This window comes from Neoarius graeffei, chromosome 6 (assembly GCF_027579695.1).
Source record: "Neoarius graeffei isolate fNeoGra1 chromosome 6, fNeoGra1.pri, whole genome shotgun sequence".
Taxonomy (NCBI): Eukaryota; Metazoa; Chordata; class Actinopteri; order Siluriformes; family Ariidae; genus Neoarius; species Neoarius graeffei.
The window spans coordinates 30,344,949-30,372,727 of record NC_083574.1 but is presented as its reverse complement, the minus strand read 5'-3'; the positions used below and the strand labels follow the sequence as shown (position 1 = coordinate 30,372,727).

The following is a 27,779-nucleotide window of genomic DNA, read 5'->3' as shown; positions in this document are numbered from 1 at the left end:
TTATATTTGATTTCCACCCATTTCAAGGACCAAAAGTAAATGGACAAACTAACAATCATAAATTAACTTGTCATTTTTAATACTTGTTACAGGATTTGCTACTTTAAAGTGCCCTTAGGTGTGACTGAGTGTAAGTAAGTAAGTAAATTTAATTTATAAAGTACATTTAAAATAGTTTTCACTGACCAAAGTGCTGTACATAGGGTAGCTAAGAAATCAGAAGTAAAATGGACAAACAAACACAAAAAGAAAAGTTGCATTAATAGCTGCAACAAAAATACACATTACAAACACAGAGACTGACAGACAAAGAGGCCAGAATTACACAAACAACAAATAAACAACAACATTGAATAACACCCACTACAAAAAGAACTAGGGAATGGGCAGCTAAGAGGATGCAAAAGCCAGTGAGTAGAGGTGAGTTTTGAGCCTGGATTTAAAAAAGGAGATCGTAGAGGGGGCGAATCTAATGTCTGGGGGCAAACAGTTCCACAAACTTGGAGCCGCTACTGCAAATGCCCTATCACCTTTTTGTTTGAGGCGAGTCCGGGGCACATGGAGGAGACCTTTATCAGCAGATCTGAGGGACCTAGGTGCAGGGGGTGGTTTCAGAAGATCTGAGATGTAAATAGGGGCTTGACCATGCAGGGCCTTATAGACTATTAGTAGGACTTTAAATTGGATCCTAAAACTAATGGGGAGCCAGTGTAAAGAAGCCAGGACAGGGGTAATGTGCTCTCTCTTCTTGGTACCTGTCAGCAGTCTAGCAGCTGCATTTTGCACCAACTGTAAACGCATTAATTGAGACTGGGGGAGACCAAGATAGAGGGAATTGCAGTAATCTAGCCGGGATGTAATAAAGGCATGGATGACTTTTTCTAGGTCTTCAAAGGATAAAGAAAGTTTGAGACGGGAGATCATTCTCAGCTGGAAAAAGCTATTCTTAATAACAGTACTAATCTGCTTTTTAAATCAGAGTTCTGAATCAAGAGTGACACCTAGGTTTTTAGCATATGACTTAACGTATGGAAAGAGATGAGCAAGCTTGTTAGCCGCTGAGGATCTAGATTTGGGAGGACCAAAAATGATAACCTCAGTTTTGTCGTTATTTAGCTGGAGGAAGTTGTTGGTCATCCAGCACTTAATGTCCTCAAGACAATCCAATAGTGGCTGTATGGAATCCCTAGATTTAAAGGGGAGGTACAGTTGTGTATCATCTGCATAGAAGTGAAAGGCGATATCATAATTTCTAATAATGTTACCTGGGGGAGCATATACAAACAGAAAAGTACTGGACCCAAAATAGAGCCCTGCGGGACCCCATAGGAGACTGAGGCTGAGGAAGAGGAAAAATGACCGATACGGAAAAGGTTCTGTGTTTTAGATAGGATCTGAACCAAAGCAGTGCTGTCCCATTAATGCCTACCCACTCCTCAAGACGAGAGAGGAGGATGTCATGGTCCACAGTATCAAAGGCTGCACTAAGGTCCAATAGGACCAAGACTGCATTCTCACCTGAGTCTAGAGTGAGCAGTAGATCGTTAGTCACTTTAAGCAGAGCTGTTTCAGTACTGTGGAGTGCTCTAAAACCTGACTGGAACGGCTCTAAAATGTTGTGCTCAGACAGGAAGGGAAGCAGCTGGGACAGCACGACTTTCTCCAGCACCTTGGAAATGAAAGGGAGCTTAGAGATAGGGTGGTAATTACTCAAGCATTTACCATCCAGGTTATGCTTTTTAAGCAGGGGTTGGACAAAGGCATGTAGGAATGTAGGAGTGTAGGAATGTGTGTGTACATGGTGCCCTATGAGGATTACCATCCTACCCATATCCCCTTAGGATAAAATGGTTACTGAAGATGAATGAGTGAATGAATGAATGAAAATTCCATCCTGCAAACACATTTTTAAACACACTGACACAGCCTACTGAAATATAACACACACAATCTTGTGCTGGTAAAGAGTTTATAGGTGAGGACTTTTATTTGATAGAAATTCACACCAGACATTTAAAGCTGCTATGGCAGGAAGTGAAAACATTCACAGAAAACAACAGTACACTCATTCTTCCTCTGCACAATACTGAATTCATGTGATTAAACAAAAATATCTATAAACATTTGACTGGAATAATAGAGAACTGATACATCTGTATAAACAAAGGCTTCATGAATACACTGTATAGATAAATTTATATTCATATTTATATAGAGATTTCTTTTTATCTCTGTTCCACTAATTTTCAGTCCAGTTACTGATCCATTTTTCATTTAGAGCTCTCTCTCTCTCTGTGTGTGTGTGTGTGTGTGTGTGTGTGTGTGTGTGTGTGTGTGTGTGTGTGAGAGAGAGAGAGAGAGAGAGAGAGAGAGAGAGAGAGAGAGAACATAATCCACAGCCAACTGTACAAGAATATATCCACAAATCATGTGAAGATAACCAATCAACAAGTACTTTAAAAATAAAAGTGTGCAGCATGAAGTCATTCACCACTGCTCAAAAAGAGACAGGAACTGGACCCCATCTCATGCTAATGCTTCATCCCAAATGCTAGAGTTCATATCTAGTATTCTTAAGAAGAGCATCAGCCAATTTAAGGCTGGAACTCAAAAAATACAGTTGAATAAAACTTGTTCATTGTGTTGTTCATACAGTCTGACTCACAGTGGATGCAGTGCATCCATCCATCCATCCATTATCTATAACCGCTTATCCTGTGCAGGGTCACGGGCAAGCTGGAGCCTATCCCAGCTGACTATGGGTGAGAAGCGGGGTACACCCTGGACAAGTCGCCAGATCAGGATGCAGTGCGTAAGCTTAGCTAATTTATCTGAAAGGTAGAGCAGTAGCTCATATATAGCTTGCATGCTAATTAAAGTAGACCACAAATTAGTTCATTAAGTACCAGGCTTTGTGTAATTCATCCCCAAAAAAACTTCTCAGTCACCAGCACTTGTGAGAATGATTCATAACAAAGACATGTGTACCATACACTTGCGTTTGGGATGCAGCCAGGTAGGTCAAAGCAGAGGGAATAAAACAGCAAAAAAAACTTTACAACTGAACACAGCACAGTGATTAATGTGGCTGAGAAAAACAAATCTGTCACACACTTCCAACCACAAACCCGTGCACACACACACACACACACACACGCAGCACAACACCAAGCATCACCTAATACTGTTTTCAAAAACCCGTTCTGTAAAAATTTATCCACGGTTTATCCATGGTCTTTAGTACTTTAGCACAATCTCTCTCTCGCTCTCTCTCTCTCATACACACACTATATATATATATGGATATGGCTGGTAAAAACACAATTTTGAAAAACACATTGGGTAAGAACTTTGGCTACTGAGAGAACACTGTGTGAAAGAGAGAACAAATTCCAGAGATACTTATTGGCTAAGCAGAATGCAAGACAGGAAAGCCCCACCACTCATAGTTACTGCAACACACTGTAGCTTTCTGTATATGGGGAGCTATTTTTTCCTTCAACTATATTCGTTCACAATGTTCAAGAATGTATTGTCATTCTAGAACAACTTTCTTTTACAGCATTCTAGAAGAATGTCTGCAGTATAGAATGTTCGCAGTACTAGAAAAATAGATTTCATCACAACGTTATAAAACAACGTTCCTCTTGGCATTTTATCATGTTTTATCATGATGCTGTAGAATACACTGTACAATGCTGTAGAACATTCCAGCACAATTGTATTTTAAAACAACCTTACATTCTCAAAGAAACTTTCACCAATGTTTCAGAATAAAGTTTGTGATCATTCTGAAAATTCTACTGGTCAATAACAATGCTAACAATATTACCCAACATTCCATCAGATCATTCATCAAGGTACCCTTGAACAGTCCTACAACAATGTTCTAGCTATGCTATGCACTACAAAATTGTTTCACCATTGATGTTCTAGAATAATGCTTCAACATCTAAAAACGCATCTACTGCGGCATCTCAGGACAATGTTCCATTGTGATGTGATTAAACAATGTTCCAGAACGTTCAGTCAAAATCTTCTCAATATACAAAGGTCTGTTGAGATATTCTAAAACAGTATTCTATAACCATTTTCATCACCACGTTTTAAAAAGATGTACACAATGTTTCAGAAGCACATTCCATCACAATGTACTAGAACAGTTCTCACAATATTCAGAATACTCTACAGGGTAGAGAAATCATAAATCCAGATCATAAACCCAGTCATATATCTTTTTGGTTGTTTAGGAATCTAATAACTAGGCTAAAAAGTGGAGCTAATGAAATTTAGCCTGAAATATAACAAGGTACTTAGCTAGTTAAGTGCAGTGACATGAAAATGAGTGAGTTCTCAAATTTCCAGGATTGAAGACAACTCTTTGTAGCCATAGGCCGAGTCCACACGATCACAGGTGAATTTCTTTTCAGATCTGGTCTCCTAAGTATTTTTCATTGTACTGTGGCTAGTAGTAAAGTTAATTTCTATATTAGGTGTTTAAATTTCATCACTGACATGCTTTTATGCTAATATTTTAAATAATGTAATGTCATAATAGGACAGATGTCCATGTATGTAGTTTAGCTGTAGGCAATATTCTAAAACTAACTGGTACTGCATTGCAACATAAAATATTTTAACCAATTCTTGTGTGTTAGATTTAAATGTAATTTAAATTAAAAAATAGCTTGTCAATATGGCATACTTCCTTTCTGCGGTTGATGGACTGCCTCTAGAATCTACTTGACCACCAAGGAACTACCGTACATACAGAAAAATAAAAGCACAGAAAAGTAGCTGGGCACCTGGGATAGTGATTTGGCATCTCTGATCAATCATAACATTCTAAAACAATAATCTAGATTTTTTTTTTCTTTCAAATGGTGAAGCAACATTCTAGAATAATCTAAATGTGACATTCTTGACTACTTTTCATCTTTGTTCTAGGGCAGTGTATCCAACATTCCATCATAACAGTCTAAAATAATGCTGTGTACTGATGTAATATTCTGGACAATTTTCATAACAATGCTTTACAATAATGACACAATATTTGATGATCCATTACAAATGCCTGCAATATTCCTTAATGCTCTAAAATACATGTTCTTTACCATCTCCTTGGAACAAAGTTCCATCAGTGTACCAGAAGCATGCTAGCAACATTCTAGAACAATATTCCATCACATTCTAAAACAAATGTTGCATCATGATGCAATATTTGGGAAGAATCTTTCATAAGTTCTAGAACAACGCTCCCAATATTTGACGCTCCATAAAAAGCTTGTGCTATTCTAAAACAATATTCTAGAACAATGTGTACAATGTTCTAGAGCAATATTACATCAAGGCATTCAAAAACATTTTTCAAAATAATGTAAAACAATCTGAGTTTTTAAAAAATAATTTAGATTTGTGTTCTATAACAAGGGTTGCAATATTCTAGAAATTTTTTTTCATTGTGATGTTCTAGAGCAAGGCTGATAATAATTTAGAATAATATTTTATCTAACACCGCATTCCATCATGAGATGGAATTTGAGAGCAACGAACTATCATGTCCTAATCCAATATTCCATAACCTCTATCAAAATGTTCGCCAATATTCTAAATGCCGTATTCTATAACAGTATTCTAGAACACACCTGGATCACAATATTGTAGAACAACAATGGCAACATTCTGATACAATATACTATCGCAGCAGTTGAGAACAACAATCCATTGTGATGTCCTAATACATGTTCTAGAACAATTTTTCATTGCAACATTCTAGAACAATAACAAGATTTGATAGCAATATGGCTGCAGTGATGCATTTATTTATTAGCCATGAGCTAAGAGAACATTTTGATTTTTTTTTTTTTATTATCCCACCAAAGACTGAAACAGATGGGATCAACATTCCCCCTATTGGTCCCACCCCCTTGGCCCTCAGCCTCAACCATCATCAGGGTTTGCATTTGAGTCTTCAGGAATCTCGCATCCTGATTGGTGAATGCGCCCGTCGGTCCGCATGGAGTGGAAGGTCTTGGTGAAGGCATCCATCATGGCATGAGCCAGCATCTTGGCAGCACGCTTGCTCTCACACTCCACGGCGTGGCAGTCCATCTGGAACGTCAGGTCCTCGTTGATCTGTCGGTAAATGAAAGCGAACACCTTCGGGCTCACCTCATGATCAGCTGTGCAATATGCGATCCGTGCCACCTGGAACGACTCCACTGAGTCTGGCACCTCACTTCGCCCACCCAAGTGGTGCAGACGGACCTGGAAGGGACGGATTTCTAGCAAGGCATCCATGGCGATTGACGAGCACTTTGTATCCCATAATGCCACCACGGCAGACTCAGTGCAGCCTGAGAGGAACTTGGAGCCCGGGATTGTCACTTTCCCTAGATAGGTCACCTAAAAAAAAGAAACACACTGAGAGCTAAGTATAGTTCACAGAAACAGAAATGTGTTTCTGACACACACACACACACACACACACACACACACACACACACACACACACATTGTGGAGCAACTGGTGTTGGTGTCATTTGCAGTAGCATGTGTGAATGTGTGTGTACCATTTTCAGACAGTTTGTTTAGTCTGCAATTACAAGGCTTAAATCTGAACTGTCTCTGTCTCCCTCCTCTTCTTCCATCTGTCTGTTTCTCTTGGTTTCTTGCACTTGCAATTATAGTATTTGTGAGTGTGGATACATTTCTAACTACTAACAGAGCTACATAAACACCAAAAAAACAAAATGTCTTAGCATCATTACAACACCATCAACTGTAGATGTGTTCTAAATTACACACTCTGTTCAATATAGAGGCTATACACAGTTTTCAAATATCTGTCAAAGTCCTTCCCACGCCATGTGGTGCATAGGGTGGCACTGATCTCCGTTTCCGTAGCCCTCGGCCTCTCGCCTATTACATAGCTAGGGTTACAGTGGGGGGCTAGTCCTCTGGTAACCGTGAGAGTTTGACTCCCCACTCGCATCTGCATTGCAGCATGCCTTGCCAGACGGCAGTAGGTACCATTTTTTTATGATGGTCTTTGGTATGACCCGACCATGAGTAGAACTTGCGAGCTCCCGATCGAGAAGTGGACACGCTAACCACTAGGCCAACTCACGGTTGGTTTCAAATATCTGTACCTACTACATATCATGAGTGCACTTATAGAACACATTGTGGATTGTGACAATGGGCCTCATTTATCAATCCAGATCAGAACTGATTCATTCCTAAAATGTTTGCAGGAGCATTTATGCCACAAACTTGGTATTCTTGAAAATCTTGTCATTTCAGAAGAAGAAAAAAAAAACATTCATATACTACTCATGCTCCTCCATGTGTGGAAATATATACATAAGAAGACTAACTAATGTCACCCTCCACTGATCGGCTTCAATTCATATAAATCTTTATGAGATACTGAACTTTTAGATGCAGATTACACTGTCAAATTGAAATAGTTTGTATATTTCAGTTACACAAACTTAATGAAACATTTGTGAAATCTGGTCATTTCATATTAATGATATTAATAAAGAATAAAAAAAAGAAAAATAAATAAATAAATAAAGCGAACTAACATAAATACATTAATTAATACAAATATGACCAATTAAGAATGCCACTGTATGAAAAGAGAACTGGCTCAAGTGGTGTATAAGTACAGGGTATTTCATAAAATTTTATATTATTTGAAACATAAATATCCCAGAAACTACATACTCTAGGCAAATGAAACTGAACAGGCTTAATGTTGAGCAATATAAGATTTATTCCTCAAAATCTGAATGAGAAATTCAAAGGTATGTGGATTCCATGAACGATTTCACAAATTTTCAATATGCGTGCCACCTGAGACAGACACACACAGACAGCCTTCCTCTTTGAACTTTTTGTGCCATGTCCAAATCTGCATTGCAGTTGGTGCAATTTTAGAGAATTCTCTCATAAATGCATGCTGCACTGTCTTGTTCGACTGTGTTTGAGCATACTTTAACACACAAAACGCCTTTTCTTTTCCAGTGAATGGCATGTCTATACCTAAAAAGATAAAAACAAAAAACATTAAACATAAAATTTTGACGTGTTTCCACACATGCTGTTAAAATTTGAGCTCAGTTGAACGAGAACTGGCAAAGTTATTAGATTGTGAAATGACATCAAATTTTTGAAACACCCTGTATATATACATCCAGTATCAGTCAAAAGTTTGGACATCCCTATTTATTCATAGGTTTTTTTCTTTATTTTGACTATTTTATACATTGTATAACAATATTAAAGGCATCAAGTCTATGAAATAACACCTATGGAATTATGTGGTAAACAAAAAAAAAGTGTTAAAAAAAACTTTTCCTATTTTAGATTCAAAGTAGCCACCGTTTACCTTGATGATGCTTTGCACACTTAATGAGCTTCATGAGGTAGTCACCTGGAATGCTTTTCAATTAACAGGTGTGGCTCATCAAAAAGTAATTAGTGCAATTTCTTGCCTTCTTAATACGTTTGAGCTCAAACAGTGAATAGTAAATCATAAAAATACAGTAAATAGCCCTATTCCACAAATGTGGTAATCCATTATATCAAGAACTGCTCAACTAAGTAAAGAGAAACAACATCCATCATTACCTTAAGACATGAAGTGACTTTTTTAATTAATGAAAATAAAGAAAAAACATGGAATTAGAAGGTATGACCAAACTTTTGACTGGTTATGTATGTATACAAATTTCCCATTAATTTCAATATGACACAGTAAACTCTGACTATGAATTACTACTACAGCATCATCAGAACTACTCACAGAAACTCAGGAACTTCATACTATAGAGTTGTTTTGTTTTTTAACCCATTGATTCAATAATCATGTTTTTTGTAAAAAAAAAAAAAAAACTCTGCATGCTGAAGCTTTAATTCTCAACTTAACCCAAAATGTTTGCAAAATGTAGTTCTAACAAATTAATAAAGAGTGTATAGATACAACTGGACTCATATCCTTCTTCTTCTTTATCTTTCAGTAGAAGTACAAGACAATGTTAATGGGAAAGGAACTGTAAATCCATATTATGTCAAGAACCTCTCAAGTAAGCAAAGAGAAACGATAGTCCATCATTACTGTAAGATATGAAATGTCTTTTAATGAAAAAATAAAGAAAAACCATTGAATTAGATTAGGTGTGTCCAAACTTTTGACTGATACTGTAATATATATAAATTCACCACTGTACACTGTATGTATACTGTGTGTCTATCTATCTATCTATCTATCTATCTATCTATCTATCTATCTATCTAAAAACAATTATTCGCAGAAGGTGAAGTGAATATTGGTGAATAATAACAAAGATGAAGTCAAGGTCGACGACTTTTGGTAGGTATACACACACACACACACATGAGGGTAAGTCAAAAATTTCTAAGACAAATGAAAAAAATCTTTATTTATGAAAATAACAAAGCTATTTCTCTACATATCCTCCATTTAAGTCTAAACACTTTTGCAAGCGATGTTTCCATCGGAGAATTCCTTCCTTGTATTCCTTTTCTGAATTCTTTTGAATTTCTTTAGAAATTATACCGTCTGTCTTAGAACTTTTTGACTTACCCTCGTACTGTATATAATATATATCATCTCATGTCATTATCTCCAGCCGCTTTATCCTGTTTTACAGGGTCGCAGGCAAGCTGGAGTCTATCCCAGCTGACTATGGGAGAAAGGCGGGGTACACCCTGGACAAGTCGCCAGGTCATCACAGGGCTGACACATAGACACAGACAACCATTCAAACTCACACCTTTGGTCAATTTAGGGTCACCAGTTAACCTAACCTGCATGCCTTTGGACTGTGGGGGAAACCGGAGCACCCGGAGGAAACCCACGCAGACACAGGGAGAACATGCAAACTCCGCACAGAAAGGCCCTCGCTGGCCACGGGGCTCGAACCCAGACCTTCTTGCTGTGAGACGACAGCACTAACCACTACGCCGCCCCATATATATATTAGTGCTGTCAAGCGATTAAAATATTTAATCGCGATTAATGTCGCAATTGTCATAGTTAACTCGCAATGAATCGCACATTTAATCACACATTTTTGTCACATGAAAAAACATTGTAATTCTCTTATCAGCATAAAAATGTGAATGGGCTTGCTTTGTACCAATGTTTTTTTTATTGCAAAGCATAACACGTCTTGACACAGCCACTGCAAAGTAAAACCTAAGCCAAGCACCGGGGCTAGCAAAAGAACCATAAGTGAAGTGATCTACTGCTTGAGTTAGTCTACAACTCTAATCAGAGAGACAGGTTACACAGTGACGGTAGGCTTGACATGCTTGATTATAATATAAAGTACACTATTATATTAACTTTAAGTTGTTCGTTGATAAATATTGCATTGAATCTGATCTTTACTGTTTCAGCTCACTTAACACATTTTGTACTTTTACACTTTCTGCCTGTTGATGCATCGCGCTGTCCAATCAGAGGCGGCCAAATTTGCATATTACAGGAAGGATTTCTGGTATAACATTGAGTTTACAGTTCAGAGGGATCTGGCTTCTTTAGACGCTGTCTTCTTAAAACTGAATAAATATTTAAAAAGAGCCAAATGAGCCAGTCTTTTGAACGGCTCTTTTCAAAGAATGGATCACAAAGATGCGGATCCCATCAAAGAGCCATAAATCCCATCTCTACTAGCGCGCCCTGCCCGCGCTGGTTCTTTGGGGGGAGGGCAGAGGACTCTGGCTGTGTGGGGCGTGGCATTACAGTCTAGCTGCTATCGTTTTTCTAAGCAAAGTCTCTGTTCCAAGTTCCTGGCAGTTTCAAAAGCTTATGAAAAACCTACATCATATCACAGAGCGTTAATCTCGTGATAAAAAAATTATCGGCATTAAAATTGAGTCAAGTTAACGCGTTAATAACGCGACGTTTTTGACAGCACTTATATATATATATATATATATATATATATATATATATATATATATATACAGTGGTGCTTGAAAGTTTGTGAACCCTTTAGAATTTTCTATATTTCTGCATAAATATGACCTAAAACATGATCAGATTTTCACACAAGTCCTAAAAGTAGATAAAGAGAACCCAATTAAACAAATGAGACAAAAATATTATACTTGGTCATTTATTTATTGAGGAAAATGATCCAATATTACATATCTGTGAGTGGCAAAAGTATGTGAACCTCTAAGATTAGCAGTTAATTTGAAGGTGAAATTAGAGTCAGGTGTTTTCAATCAATGGGATGACAATCAGGTGTGAGTGGGCACCCTGTTTTATTTAAAGAACAGGGATCTATCAAAGTCTGATCTTCAGAACACATGTTTGTGGAAGTGTATCATGGCACGAACAAAGGAGATTTCTGAGGACCTCAGAAAAAGCATTGTTGATGCTCATCAGGCTGGAAAAGGTTAAAAACCATCTCTAAAGAGTTTGGACTCCATCAATCCACAGTCAGACAGATTGTGTACAAATGGAGGAAATTCAATACCATTGTTACCCTCCCCAGGAGTGGTTGACCAACAAAGATCACTCCAAGAGCAAGGTGTGTAATAGTTGGTGAGGTCACAAAGGACCCCAGGGTAAATTCTAAGCAACTGAAGGCCTCGCTCACATTGGCTAATGTTAATGTTCATGAGTCCACCATCAGGAGAACACTGAACAACAAATGGTGTGCATGGCAGGGTTGCAAGGAGAAAGCCACTGCTCTCCAAAAAGAACATTGCTGCTCGTCTGCAGTTTGCTAAAGATCATGTGGACAAGCCAGAAGGCTATTGGAAAAATGTATTGTGGATGGATGAGACCAAAATAGAACTTTTTGGTTTAAATGAGAAGCGTTATATTTGGAGAAAGGAAAACACTGCATTCCAGCATAAGAACCTTATCCCATCTATGAAACATGCTGGTGGTAGTATCATGGTTTAGGCCTGTTTTGCTGCATCTGGGCCAGGACAGCTTGCCATCATTGATGGAACAATGAATTCTGAATTATACCAGCGAATTCTAAAGGAAAATGTCAGGACATCTGTCCATGAACTGAATCTCAAGAGAAGGTGGGTCATGCAGCAAGACAACGACCCTAAGCACACAAGTCATTCTACCAAAGAATGGTGAAAGAAGAATAAAGTTAATGTTTTGGAATGGCCAAGTCAAAGTCCTGACCTTAATCCAATCGAAATGTTGTGGAAGGACCTGAAGCGAGCAGTTCATGTGAGGAAACCCACCAACCTCCCAGAGTTGAAGCTGTTCTGTATGGGGGAATGGGCTAAAATTCCTCCAAGCTGGTGTGCAGGACTGATCAACAGTTACCGGAAACATTTAGTTACAGTTATTGCTGCACAAGGGGGTCACACCAGATACTGAAAGCAAAGGTTCACATACTTTTACCACTCACAGATATGTAATATTGGATCATTTTCCTCAATAAATAAATGACCAAGTATCATACTTTTGTCTCATTTGTTTAACTGGGTTCTCTTTATCTACTTTTAGGACTTGTGTGGAAATCTGATGATGTTTTAGGTCATATTCATGCAGAAATATAGAAAATTCTAAAGGGTTCACAAACTTTCAAGCACCACTGTATATATATATATATATATATATATATATATATATATATATATATATATATATATACACATATATATATATATATGTATATATATATATGGAAACACCTACCAAAATGATAAAACAACACAAAATTTGACCTTTTGTTCACAAGTTCTCTTAACAAAGTAAACTTTTTCATAATAACAAACAAATGTTGCAAGTAACCAGAGTAAATCATTATTAAATATTGTCAATATTTGGTATGGAACCCCTTGACTCTGTGAAGTGCACTGACACGATCAGGCATGCTATCATAAAGTTTATGAATAAAATCAAGTGGAATTGATCTCCATACGTCTTGCAACACTTCCCAGAGCTGTGGCAGGTTTGAAGGAACCCTTTTCACCTTCTCTTGCTCTTTGTAGATCCGGACTTGCTCAATTATATTCATGTCAGGACTTTGGGCTGGCGAATCAAGAACTGTCAAGCTGCCATCTTGTTCTTTGTTTTGTAAATACTGTTTAACCACCCTGGCTGTATGTTTTGGGTCATTATCTTGCTGAAAGATAAAGTTGTTGTCAATGAGGCTACATCCACACGACAACGGCAATGAGATTTTATTTAAAAAAATATCGCGTCCACATGGGCAACGGATCAGTAAAATATCAGGTGCATATGGCAACGCAGCGCTTGCCGAAAACAATGCAATACACATGCCACACCTCTACGTGCGCTGTAAGACGGAACAAACACACAACAACAAGAAGAAGATGGCTGCGACTACGCGAGGAAATCGTGCCTTCTGTGTGTACAAATTAGTTTTATTAGTGTGCATAGTTTTATATAACTTAATTTTCTTATTGTGTGTGAACATTTTGAAAAGCATTTTTATATAATTTATATAACTTTTTATATTGTGTGTGAACATTTTGAAAAGCAGTCTTATCCAATAAAAAAAAGAAATTCAAGAAATGGTTCAGTTACTTGTTTATTTAAAAGAAAAGCTGTATACAAAAGTGAATGCAATGCAGTGGTTCATACAAAACAGCAAGAGTGCTGCTTGTTCTAGTCATGTGGTTGTGACGTCATCGTAAACAAATCCGTTCTACTCATCCAGACGACTTCGCAACGGCGCCGTTGCCAGATTTTTCCACTCTGGAACCCGTTCTCAAAAAATATCGTTTTGGGGCACCCAAAACGCCAGTGCCGTGTGGACGCCAGGCCGAAACGATAAACAATTTTATCAGATTCACCTGAATCCGTTGCCGTGTGGACAGCCTCTGAGAGGTCTTCCAGAAGGCACAGCATGATGGATAAGGATTTGCCTGTACTTGTCAGCAGTGAGGGTCTCATCTATTTTGTAGAGATGACCAACTCCATTGTAGGTGATGGTTTCCCATACTTGCAGGGCCCCTCTGCCATGTCTTACTGTGGGAGAAATACAGTTTGCCTTGTATCTTTCTCCCTTTCTGCACCTGACATACTGTCGCATAGCGTTGCCAAATAATTCAAATTTATTCTCATCTGAGAACATGACCCTTTTCCACTGCTCAGAAGTCCAACTCCTGTGAATTTTTGCCCAGTTAAGTCTCTTCTGCTTATTTCCACCTCTCAACAAAAGTTTGCTCACTGACACATGACCTTTGAGGCCTTCTGCTGACAGCATCTTCCTAACCAGTCGTGGGGAGACATCCTTGCCTGTAGGATCTTGGAGGTCCTGTGCCAGTTCCTTGCTGGATTTCTTCCTCTCTCGTAGGGATGTAGTCTTGAGATACTGGACATCAACTTTTTCTTCCTTCCTCTGCCTGATATGTGCTTGAAGTTCCCAGTCTTCTGGTGACGCTGGAGGCATTTCCAGACAGCACTGTGGGTCACATGCAGTTTCTTTGCTGTGGCTCGGTATGAACGGCCCTCCTCCCTCACCTTCATCCTAATACGCTGCTCTTCTGTAGTTTCTCTCTCTGGTGCCATTTCTGCCTGTTGCCTGGCTGTGGTCAGAGGATAAATACTTTTCCTAATTAATTATCTGTAGAGACCACATGATTTAGTTAATGGCTTTCACCTGTGGAATGATTAGATTAGATTAGATTAGATTAGATTAGATTAGATTAGATTAGATTAGATAAAACTTTATTGATCCCTTTGGGAGGGTTCCCTCAGGGAAATTAAGATTCCAGCAGCATCATTACAGATAAACAGAGAAAAGAAACAGAGAAAACTTCTAGATAAATTAAAATAAATTAAGTATTATCATATACAAATATAAAAGAATAAGATATGGGGAAGAGAGGAAGGGGGAGAGAGAGGGGGAAAAGAAAAAAAAGGGTGGGCGCAGCAGGAAAGATATTGCACTTTATATTGCACATTATATTGCACATTGTCCGGTATTGCTTATGGTTAGGCTAGGCTACTGCTCCTTCCCGTCCTCTGTCCTCCTGTTACCCCTCCTCCCCCCCAAAGAGGAGCTGTACAGTCTGATGGCATGAGGGACAAAGGAGTTTTTGAGTCTGTTCATCCTGCACTTGGGAAGGAGCATTCTGTCACTGAACAGGCTCCTCTGGTTGCTGATGACGGTGTGCAGAGGGTGACTGGCATCGTCCATGATGTTCAATAGTTTGTCCATAGACCTCTTCTCTGCCACCATCACCAGAGAGTCCAGCTTCATTCCGACCACAGAGCCGGCCCGCCTGATCAGTTTGTCCAGCCTGGATGTGTCCTTCTTGGATGTGCTGCCCCCCCAGCACACCACGGTGTAAAATAGGACACTGGTGAGCACAGACTGATAGAACATCCACAGGAATTTCCTGCAGATGTTAAAGGACTGCAGCCTCCTAAGGAAGTATAGCCTGCTCTGTCCCTTCCTGTATAAGTGATTGGTGTTGCAAGTCCAGTCCAGCTTGCTGTCCAGCCACAGCCCAAGGTACTTGTAGGAATCCACAGCCTCCACCTCGACTCCCTCGATCAGAACTGGTCGTGACCTTGGCCTGGACCTCCCAAAGTCAATGACCAGCTCTTTAGTCTTCGAGGTGTTGAGCTGCAGATGGTTCCTGTTGCACCACACAGCAAAGTCCCTCACCAGGCTCCTATACTCCTCCTCTCTGTCGTCACTGATACACCCAACGATGGCTGTGTCATCTGCAAACTTCTGAATGTGACACAGCTCCGAGTTGTAGCAGAAGTCCGCGGTGTACAGGGTGAAGAGAAGAGGGGCTAGCACCATGCCCTGGGGTGCTCCGGTGCTGCTAATTAGCATATCATGGTAGGATTGCCCAACCAGGAGTGATTAAGAAGGTTTTTGGGGCTAAACTAGACAAAGAGAGATACTATTTCCAATATTTTTATGATGTTTATCACACAATGATGGTCAAAATTGCTAAATATAGTGTTTTCATGGTTAAAGTGTAAAATTGTAGTTAAAACGGTGTCTCTGTATGTTCATAATGTATTTCAGTAGCCTTCAGTGCAGATTCTGATGTCATTTGCACTTGCACTGATTAAGTATGCAAAATCGATCTTTTCTTTGGTGTTTCCATATTTTGTGCCAGTACTAAAATATCTCAGTGAAAATAACTTTCACTTGTAGCTCTGAGAAAGTCTGTTTTTGTCTTTTGCTCATCATTTCAGCTGTGTTAGGTTTGCCTTTTACTGATTTTTTTTCACACAATGCAAATCAGCTGAGTCGTGTCCAGACCAGGTAATATATGGGTGTGATGGTATTCATCGAGACACACACACACACAAGTACTTAAAAAAATCACTTTTTCCAACACTTTTTTTAAATCCAGCAGAAATTTTTAGTTTATGAAAGCTTATGAAAGCATTTATACACAGCTTTACTAAAAGATTGATAAATGGACCTAATGTTTGGTTCATATAAATATGATCCATTGTAGGGTTAGTCTGTTTGTCTGTCTCTCTCTCTCTCTCTCTCTCTCTCTCTCTGTCCTTCTGTAGACGTGCTGTGAGCTGCAAGAGGAAATAGCAGTAATATGTGCGCTCTGAAAATTATTTGCTACAGAGTCAGATGAGTTTTCTCTTTCTGGAATGCTGGAATACAAGACAACAATCCTACCACACACTCACACACACACTCTCTCTCTCTACTATTGAGTCCATTATTGCATACAGGCATGTGAAAAAATTAGGACACCTCATGAAATCCTGTGTATTTTAAAATATATTTGGACATATGGGTATTTAATGTAAATTTTAATTAAAATGAGGGATCCAAGTAATATAACTAAACAATAAAAAAATAAGAAAAGCCTTTTTAAAACTTTCTGTAAAATTTAATTAAAAAATAATGCAATTTCTGGTGAGGAATAAATTAGGACACCCCCCTATATTATCCCTCTTAAAATGTTGAAAATCCCAAACAGGTGCATCACGTCAGGTGCACATGATTAGTACATCGTTACCCAGCATTTGAATGGAGCCTTGCCCTATTTAAACCTCAAATTTAGTTTGGTGTGGCCCTGACAGTTGGGATGTTGAGGTGAGCGCCATGGTGAGGTCTAAAGAGCTTCCTGATGCCCTCAGAAAGAAGATTGTGGCCGCTTACGACTCTGGTAAAGGATTCAAAAAGATTTCAAAAGCATTTAACATTAGCCATTCCACCATTCGCAAAATTATTTACAAGTGGAGGACATTTAAAACAACTGCCACCATGCCAAGATCTGGCCGTCCGAGCAAGTTTACCCCAAGAGCAGAACGCAAGATGGTCAAAGAGGTCCTGAAAAATCCTAAAGTGTCATCAAGGGAATTACAGCAGGTTCTGGCAACTGTCAATGTGAAAGTGCACGACTCTACCATCAGAAAGAGACTGCACAAGTGTGACTTGCATGGGAGGTGTGCAAGGAAGAAACCTTTGCTCTCTAAAAAAAACATCAAGGCCAGACTGAAGTTTGCCAGAGAGAACATAGACAAAGACCACGACTTCTGGAATAAGGTTCTTTGGACAGATGAGTCTAAAATTGAATTATTTGGACACCAGAACAGAAGACATGTTTGGCGTAAACCAAATACAGCCTTCCAAGAAAAGAACCTCATACCAACTGTAAAGCATGGAGGGGGCAGTGTCATGGTTTGGGGATGCTTTGCTGCAGCAGGACCTGGCCAACTCACCATCATAGAATCCACCATGAATTCTACTGTGTATCAGAGGGTGCTTGAAGAAAATGTGAAACCATCTGTCAAAAAATTAAAGCTGAAGCGTAACTGGATACTGCAACAAGACAATGACCCAAAGCATACCAGCAAATCCACCAAGGACTGGCTAAAAAAGAAGAAGTGGAGAGTCCTGGAATGGCCAAGTCAAAGCCCTGATCTTAATCCCATCGAAATGCTGTGGGGTGACTTGAAACGGGCTGTACATGCAAGACACCCCTCAAACATCTCACAGCTAAAAGAATTCTGCATTGAGGAGTGGGCCAAACTTTCTCCTGATCGATGTCAGAGACTGGTAAAAGGCTACAAAATGCGTCTCGTTGAAGTTATATCAGCCAAAGGGGGCAACACTAGCTACTAGGGGGTAGGGTGTCCTAACTTTTTCCTCCATTGAAATACATACTTTATTTTTTTTCTTTTTTTGGATTTGTCAAACAATGTTCATTTTTGTTGTTAAATTGCAATCAAATCACTTTCTTTTTGAAAAATACATAAAAACATGCCTGGATATTGGTATGTGTACCATTTCTAAATAAAAAGCTGATTATTTAATGGGGTGTCCTAATTTTCTCACATGCCTGTACCTGAGTCACCCCTGAGCATATCTCCGTGTGTGTGTGTGTGTGTGTGTGTGTGTGTGTGTGTGTGTGTGTAAGATTCTGACAGACTGATCTGCAGTGTTGACATGGACAGGGTCTCAACAGGAGACAAACGAACACACTTTTCCAGATTTCCTTGTGTGAGCTAGACAGGAAAAAAGACACGGGTGTCCTAAATGTGGTGAATGGGTTTGGGTACCGAAACCCAGTGCCACTGGTTTCTATTTGATTGGTATCTACCATACCAAATCACAATGCAGATTTCAGTGCCTTATTTCGGTACCACTTAAAATGCACTGCAGTAAACTTGGTTTGATACTGGACATTCACTGTACATTCGACATTCTCTCTTCTACTTCTCAAGAAATAAACACACAAAAAGTGCAAAATCTGTATTTTCTTCCTCTGGAATGGACAGAAAGCCAAATAAAATTAAATATATTTTTAATAGGGCTGTCACAGTTAACGTAATAATAATGCGTTAACGCAAATTCTTTTTAACGCCACTAAATTTTTTGATGCGCAATTAGCGCATGCACATTCTGTGCCCCCTCCCCTGTAGTTTAGGAAATCAGGAAATGACATAGCGTGAGCCAGCGATGTAGTGAGTAGCTGGTCGGTGTAAGTCGTGATAGAATGCACTTACATACAGAATCAAATTAGATTGTTACATTCTGACTGTTTATGTAAAATGTGTATATTTTTAATACGCTTTTGATGGTCCAGAGGGGAGAAAAGAAGGCGCGTTAAGGTCCAGGTGTGTGTGTGTGTGTGTGTGTGTGTGTGTGTGTGTGTGTGTGTGTGTGTGTCTGTCTAAGCATGCAGGCTGCAAACTGGAGTGAGAGAGTTTGTTTTATTCTGAGAAATTTGTGAGGTATGTACAAGTGTTTATAAATGCAATTTTTTATCATGAATGTACTGTATATTTTTACAGTACATTTTTACATTTTCTTCCATTAAAGCCTGCTGAAGCTAATCATTCAGAAATGCAGGTCATCAGTACTTTTTATAATAATGGCAAAAGAAAGGGATCATTTATAAATTGCATAACATGGGCAACTATGGAAGATTCTACCAAGATTATAGTTGTATACTTCACAGGTTATCTAACATGCATACCTACCTACCTAACGGAACGACCTCAGTCAGACATCCATGACTGTCTCCATAAATTTCTAAGTACCTTATCAAACATATTGCCGTGTTAAGTGGCGTACACAAAGGAAGCGATTCACTCAGCGCCCATCACTTTCTCGCTGAAAGCTGGTCATTAGCATCATCCACATATAAAATGATTCACTTATCGCCTGGACATTCCAGGCTTTGTTTGCCCAGGTAACCCTCTTGTATATTTCCCAGCCCAAATTGTTTCTGAGTGAAATAAGCAGGACCTAGCTAGTTTGCTTCAAGACCATAAAAAAGTCTCTAGTGTATGTATATGGACAGAACCATGCTTAATTTCTTTTAGTTCATAGATGGTACAGTTTATAGATCAAAGCTGTAACTTTTTCTGGTTTCTGTCATGCTTTGTAAAGACAGATTTTAGTCTGTCTCCTAAGATAAATGTTGGGATGAGAGTGAGAGAGTTTGTTTTATTCTGAGAAATGTGTGAGGTATGTAAAAGTGTTTATAAATGCAATTTTTTATCATGAATGTACCGTATATTCATGAATATACTGTATACTGTGAGCGCAATGGCTAGCTATATCACTTACCTTGTAGCAAGATTCTTCCTATCAAAAAATCAGATGAATCTTTATAAATAAAAATGATTGGCTAAACCTTTCACCAAAATAACAAATCTGAAGTCTTGTCGCTATAAATAATTGCATTTTACAACACAAATCAGAAAATGCTGGGACAGTATGAAAAATGCAAATTAAAAAAATCAGTGATTTCTAAATTTACTTTGACTTGTATTTCATTGCAGACAGTATAAACCCAAGATATTTCATGCTTTGTCTGGTCAATTTCATATCATTTTTTAATATACATCCATTACTGCATTTCAGGTCTGCAACACATTCCAAAAAAGCTGGGGATTAGGACAATTTAGGGCTAGTAATGAGATTAAATGATAAAATAATGATGTGATTTGGAACAGGTGATGTCAACAGGTCATTGTAATCATGATTTGGTACAAAATCAGTATCCAGGAAAGGCGTATCCTCCTTTGAGGAGCAAAGATGGGCTAAGGATCTCCAGCTTGTCAAAAAATGTGTGAGAAAATTATTGAAATGTTTAAAAACAACAGTTCCTCAAAGAAAGATAGGAAGGGATTTGGATATTTCACCCTCTACAGTGCAGCAAATTTGGAGAAATTTCGGTTCATAAAGGGTAAGGGCGCAAGCCTAAGCTGAACACCCATGATCTCCGATCCCTCAGATGGTACTGCATGAAGAACTGTCATTCATCTATAGCTGATATAACCACATGGGCTCAGGATTACTTTGGCAAACCTTTGTCAAGCATTACAATATGGAGTTACATCCACGAATGTCAGTTAAATCTTTACTGTGCAAAAAGGAAGCTTTATGTTAACTGTGTCCAGAAGTGCTGTCAACTTCTCTGGGCTCTGAGGTGTCTGGGATGGACCATCACACAGTGGAAACATGTACTGTGGTCAGACAAATCAGTATTCTGGGTCTTTTTTTTTTGGAAAAAACAGATACCATATGCTCCAGGCCAAAGATGAAAAAGACCATCCAGACTGTGACCAGCAATAAGTCCAAAAGCCAGGGTCTGTCATTGTATGGGGTTCTGTCAGTGAACTTGGCAAAGGTAACTTACACTTCTGTAATGGTAGCATTAATTCAGAAAAGTACATTGAGATTTTCAAGGCGACATCTTTTCTGAGGATATTTCAATAAGTCAATGCAAAACCACATTCTACACATATTAAAAAGGCATGGCTGCAGAAGAAGAGGGTGTATGTCCTCTCTGTCCCAATAGAGAATGTGCGGCAAATTTTAAAACGAAAAATATCGTAACAACGACCCTGTACTGTTGCACACCTTAAGACCTGTTTACAGGAAGAATGGGACAAAATAACACCCGAAACACTTCCTCACTTGGTGTCTTCAGTCCCTAAACATCTTTTAAGTGTTGTGAGAAGGAATGGCAACATTATAAAGCAGTTAAATGCTTTACTTTCCTAACTTTTTTTTAATGCATTTATTTTTAAAAAAAAATCAATAAAATTCATGAGGTAAAGCACCAAATAATGTGCTGTTATGTTTTTTGAGTGCAATTTTGAGTTTTTTGAGTCAAAGATTATTTACAAATCATAGTTTTCAGTTTCAATTTCAATTTCAAAATACTGGCCCTTTTTCTGATTTGGGGTTGTACATAATTATCCTTATACGACTAATGAGTGCAGTTCTAAAATTCAGGGAGACTGTTGTGGACATTGTAAATATTTCAATGAGTTTCACGGTAAAAGTTTTGTGGAATTCAGTGTTGGTGTCACCTGTCAGTCAGTGATATCCTTTTACTCCCATTGGTAGTTGCCTCAAGTTGAAAGCACTTTAACTTGCTACCCACCCACTTCATGTCACTAGTGGTTATTTCACCTGTCATCACTACAAATTGCCGAATTTCATTGGTTGCTCGTCACCACATCACCACAAATCACTTTCTGTGTGTACGCCCTTTAGGATACAGTATGGATTCAGTACAGTGGGATATAAGACAAGTGCAATATTACACAAAAGTCTTACAGAGGAAGTACAAGAATAAAATTATAAAGTGTATAAAAATTGAATCATTAAAAATCCATAAATTGAGATTTCCACATTCTGACGGTTGTAGCAGTGGGGCATAGCTGGTGAAGCTGGTTAAACAAGCTTGAAATGAATAAAATGTCTACAACCAGGTTTAATAATCTTATATTAGGTTTATTGTAATCTAGTTTACTGTAATAAATTTGACTATATACAGTATTTGAATATATATACTATATATTCAAGATATTTTCACTTGATGCAGTTCTTTACAGTAGACTGACTAAAATGAAATTGCCCCAAGTTCAAATGATATTTGAGTAAAATTAAATTAAAATCTCCAAATCCAGTTTTAAATGTTTGATTAAATGTATTCTTAACATATCAAAATAACATTACACAATTAAAACTTAGATAAAAACATGTATACTCAGATATAACTCACATAAAAACAAACAATTCAACATGTTGTTCTTTAGCATATGGAATAAATAGCCCATTACGTACAACTCTTCAAGTACGCCTACTAGCATATAAAAGCTACCTTATGCACTAGTGTCTGGCTCTTGAAATACACTAAGACATACCAGTATATCAAAAGTAAACTCTACATCTCTCTACATATATGGTAATATATGATTACTAGGGATTACCGGGGGTTTTGTCTCAGGGGGAAAAAAAATCTGAAAGACAAGACTCAAGCAAATTTTACTTCCATCTGATTTCATTGCTATCTAGGAGAATCTATAGAGATTAAAAGAAAATATTTTTAAAGATCCAGGATAGGTTCTGGATTCTGACCAGAATAAGCAGTTACAGAATTAAGTACATAAATAACAGAGTGAAACCGTTTCAGGATTTTGGATTACAGAATCAGTACTAATTCATACATATTTGAGCTATTTTAGCTAATGCTGCTAAATGCTAGGCTCCTATGATAAAAATAAGAACTAATATCCACACTGAGGTGATGTTCATGGGCCTTAGAAGCCACAGACGTATGTAGAAATAACATTTTGTGATTTATACTGGTATAGTAATTATATATCATTATTTTTAGAGTTTCCTTTCACATTATATTGCCATACCCCTAAAACAATATACAGTATCATCCCAGACATTACAATAATCTATTCCAGCGAGTACTTGTCATTTCACTAGTTTCTGTACCTTATACATGTTGTGTGGTGTGTATGTGTCTGTCATACCTTATAGCCAGTGTGTGTGCGGGGTTTAGTGGTGTGTGCTGTAGAGCAGAGCTCGATGGCCTCTGGTTCATGGAAGATGACACTCGGTAATGAGTCTTTACGCAGTGTCAAAACATTCAGTTTTGACTTCAACATGTTCTGGAAATGCTGAGAAAGACAATAGAGAGAGAGAGAGAGAGAGCATAATAAAGCATTGTTTTTTTTAATCAACAGCAATTGTCAATAGCTAACTAGATTAAAATGTATAGCTTAGAAAGGAGACACAGAGCTTCTAAAGCTCTGTTTACAAGAACATTTTCATTTGTGTCATAAATGCTTCTTGTAGCTGAAACTTTGTATAATGCAGTGATTCTCAAACTTTTTCTTTATGTAGAGCCTTCAAATAATATTGGAGTCATAGAGTTTTCTATTCCTGACTTTTCCACTGATAGACAGGTCTGAGTTGACTTTGGTGCTTGGAACCCTCACTATAACAACACTGATAATGTGGATTGTGATTTCCACTGTGGTAAAAAAAGATAGATAGATAGATAGATAGATAGATAGATAGATAGATAGATAGATAGATAGATAGATAGATAGATAGACAGACAGACAGACAGACAGACAGACAGACAGATAGATAGATACAGTGGTATGCAAAAGTTTGGGCACCCCTGGTCAAAATTGCTGTTACTGTGAACAGTTAAGCAAGTTGAAGATGAAATGATCTCCAAAAGGCATAAAGTTAAAGATGACTCATTCCCATAATATTTTAAGCAAAAACAACTTTTTATTTTTATCTTTTACATTTACTAAATGACAAAAAAGGAAAAGGGCCCAAAGCAAAAGTTTGGGCACCCTGCATGGTTAGTACCTAGTAACACCCCCTTTGGCAAGTATCACAGCTTGTAAACACTTTTTGTAGCCAGCTAATAATCTTTCAGTTCTTACCTGGGGGATTTTCGTGCATTCATCCTTGCAAAAGGCTTCCAGTTCTACATGTTTCTTGGGCTGTCTTGCATGCACTGCTCTTTTGAGATCTATCCACAGATTTTCAATGATGTTTAGGTCAGGGGACTGTGAGGGCCATGGCAAAACCTTCAGCTTGTGCCTCTTGAGGTATTCCATTGTAGATTTTGAGGTGTGTTTTGGATCATTGTCTTATTGTAGGACTCATCCTCTTTTTAACTTCAACTTTTTTACAGATGTTGTGATGTTTGCTTCCAGAATTTGCTGGTATTTATTCGAATCCATGCTTCCCTCAACCAATGAAATATGCCCTGTGCCGCTAGCTGCAACACAACCCCAAAGCATGATCGATCCACACCCATGCTTCAGAGTTAGAGAGGTGTTCTTTTCCTGGAATTTGGCACCCTTTTTTCTCCAAACATACCTTTGCACATTGTGGCCAAAAAGTTCTATTTTGATTTCATCAGTCCACAGGACTTGTTTCCAAAATGCATCAGGCTTATTTAGATGTTCATTTGCAAACTTCAGACACTGAATTTTGTGGCTAGGATGTAGGAAAGGTTTTCTTCTGATGACTCTCCCATGAAGGTCATATTTGTTCAGGTGTCGCTGCATAGTAGAACAGTGCACCACCACTCCAGGGTCTGCTAAATCTTTCTGAAGGTCTTTTGCAGTCAAGCAGGGGTTTTTATTTGCCTTTCTAGCAATCCAACAAGCAGTTCTTTCAGAAAGTTTTCTTCATCTTCCAGACCTCACCTTGATCTCCACTGTTTCTGTTAACTGCCATTTCTTAATAACATTACAATCTGAGGAAACGGCTACCTGAAAACACTTTGCTACGTTCTTGTAGCCTTCTCCTGCTTAGTGAGCATCAATTATTTTATTATTCAGAATGTGAGGGAGTGGCTTAGAGGAGCCCATGGCTGTTGATTTTAGGGACAAGTTTGAGGAGTCAGAAAATTTATACAGCTTTGAAATCTGCATCATCTGGCCTTTCCTAATGAAGAATTTGAACAAGCTACAGCTCAATAAGCTAATTAAGGTCTGGAACCTTGGTAAAAGTTACCTGAGAACTCAAATGTATTGGGGTGCTCAAACTTTTGCATGGTGTTCCTTTTCTTTTTTCACTCTCCAATTGTACAAAACAAAAATAATACACAAATCTTGCAGAAAATGCTGAAAAGAAATGTGTCATCTTTACTTTTATGCCTTTTGGTGATCAGTTCATCTTCTGCTCACTTAACTATTCACAGTAACAGACATTTTCAGTAAGGGTGCCCAAACTTTTGCATGCCACTGTAGATAGATAGATAGATAGATAGATAGATAGATAGATAGATAGATAGATAGATAGATAGATAGATAGATAGGACTGTAGACTGACTGTTACCGGCTATATGCCGATATTTTTCATCTGCTTAAAAAGAAATTTGGAAAAAACAAACTATAAAACAAAGCATCCAGTTGTTTTCATTAATAATCTTTGTCAGTCCTGTGCGCTTTGGTGCATGCACCTGAAAAACTCTCAGGCGTGCCCCGGGCTGCACACGTGTCGAGTGGACTCTCGCACGCATGCTGTTAATGACGCACACCTGCACATGATTAAGAAGCAATATGTGCACCGATATAAAGACTGTTTAGACACATGCTCAGTGCAACGTATTACGCTACGACAGTACGCATTACCGAGCCTTATTTCCTGTGTCTGATTTCCTGGTTTTCTGATTCCTGTGCCTGTTCCTCATTCCTGTTTTCTCGCAACCTATGATATCCTGTTTGTGCCTCGCCCAACCTTTTGCTAGTTTTCAAGTTCATTAGTTTGCCTGCCGATTTGGACTGTTTGCCCATGTATGTTTTCACTATTGCCAATAAACATCACTTACATCTGCCTCCTACCTCATCCCTGACAGAATACTTTGCCAACACAATGGATGTAGCGGAAGTTATCCAGTTCACCATCCCACGCGTCTACCGGGTTCCCTTGTCTCAACCCCTAGCCTTTTATTTCCGGCAGCATGTTGGAATGGACCTCCCGACACCATATTATGGAATATATCACCCCAGGGGATTCAACCTGCAGTGTAACCTGTTCTATGCAGACCTCGAAGAACCCAAGCCACCAGAATAAATCTGGGTGAGCTTCATGCTCACTTGGATAGCTGGATGACCTCGTTGACCTCATCAGAGTAGAGCACCCGTGCCTTCGGAACTCACAGACTTTCCTAGACATGCTTACGTTCATCTATGAATCAGTAGAAGAAGAGGACCCCCATGAAATTTTTTGGGATGGGGCTATCATGCCTGAGGCTGATGCAGCAGCAGAGGCTGTTGCTCCAGAGCTCCCGCCAGTGGCCTTTGCAGCAACAGTAGAGGAGGCTGCTGTTCCAGAATCCCTCCTAGAGGCTGTAGTGCCAGAGCCAGTCCCACAGCTTGTTCCACAGTCAGAGCCAGCACCTGAACCTGAGCTAGAACCAGAGCCAGAACCAGAACCAGTTCCTCAGCCTGCATCAGAGCCAGCATCTGAACCAGAGCACCAGCCAGAATCACTGCCAACAATAGAGCCAGAGCAAGAGCCAGTGCCCAAACCCAAGCCTGAGTCAATGCTAGTGCCAGCGTCTGTGCCAGTGTCAGCTCCAGTGCCAGAGACAGTGTCAGAGCCTGTGCCAGCATCTACTCCAGAACCAGTGCCAGAGTCTGAGTCAGCTCCAGTGCCAGAGCCAGCATCAGAATCTGCGCCAGTGTCTACTCCAGAACCAGTACCAGCGCCAGAGTCTGAGTCAGCTCCAGTGCCAATGCCTGAACCTGAGCCTGTTCCAGAACCAGTATCAGAGGACGACGAAGTGACCTCTGCCTCAGCTGGCTATGAAGATGTCATCATTGTCCTTCCACTGCCTGGCTATGAAGACATCATCGTCATCCCACCACCACCTGGCTATGAAGACGTCATTGTCATCCTGGCGCCGAGTCCTGACCAGGACCGAAGCAATGTACTGACAGAGCTTGAACCCATGCCTGAGTCCAGTTCAGAGTCCAAGTCAAGTCCAGAGTTCGACCCAGAGTCCAGTCCAGAGTCCAAGTCAAGTCCTAAGTTTGAACTAGCATCCAGTCCTGAATCCGAGTTAAGTCCAGGGTCTGAGTCAAGTCCAGAGTCTAAGCTCACTTCCTGCTCAGAGCTCGAGTCCAGTCCAGAGCCCAAGCCAAGTCCAGAACTCGAGCACACTTCCAGCCCAGAGTCCAAGTCCAGTTCAGAACTCGAGCTCAGTCCAGATTTTGAGTCCAGAGCTCAAGCCCGAGTCCAGTCCAGAATCTGAGTCCAGTCCAGAACTTGAGTCATCTCCAGTGTCTGAGTCCAGTCCAGAGCTCAAGTCCAGTCCAGAGCTTGAGTCATTTACAGAGCCTGAGTCCAGCCCAGAGCCTGAGTCATCTCCTGAGCTTGAGCCCAAGTCCAGTCCAGAGCCCAAGTCAAGTCCAAAGCTCGAGCATACTTCCAGCCCAGAGTCCAAATCAGGTCCAGAGTTTGAGTCTGAGTCCAGTCCAGAGCTCGAGT

The 27,779-nt window shown here is 39.2% G+C and overlaps 1 protein-coding gene across 1 annotated transcript in view; it reads right to left on the bottom strand.

Moving 5' to 3' along the window:
* Window positions 1-1,952: 1,952 nt before the first annotated feature.
* Window positions 1,953-27,779, bottom strand: part of pid1 (phosphotyrosine interaction domain containing 1) — a 73,819-nt gene continuing 47,992 nt past the window's right edge. The window contains exons 2-3 of the mRNA XM_060923559.1: window positions 23,282-23,428; window positions 1,953-6,405 (exon numbers count right to left, since the gene is read on the bottom strand). Of these exons, the coding sequence (XP_060779542.1) occupies window positions 5,941-6,405; window positions 23,282-23,428 (612 nt within the window). The 3' untranslated portion in view covers window positions 1,953-5,940. The remainder of the gene's footprint in view (window positions 6,406-23,281; window positions 23,429-27,779) is intronic.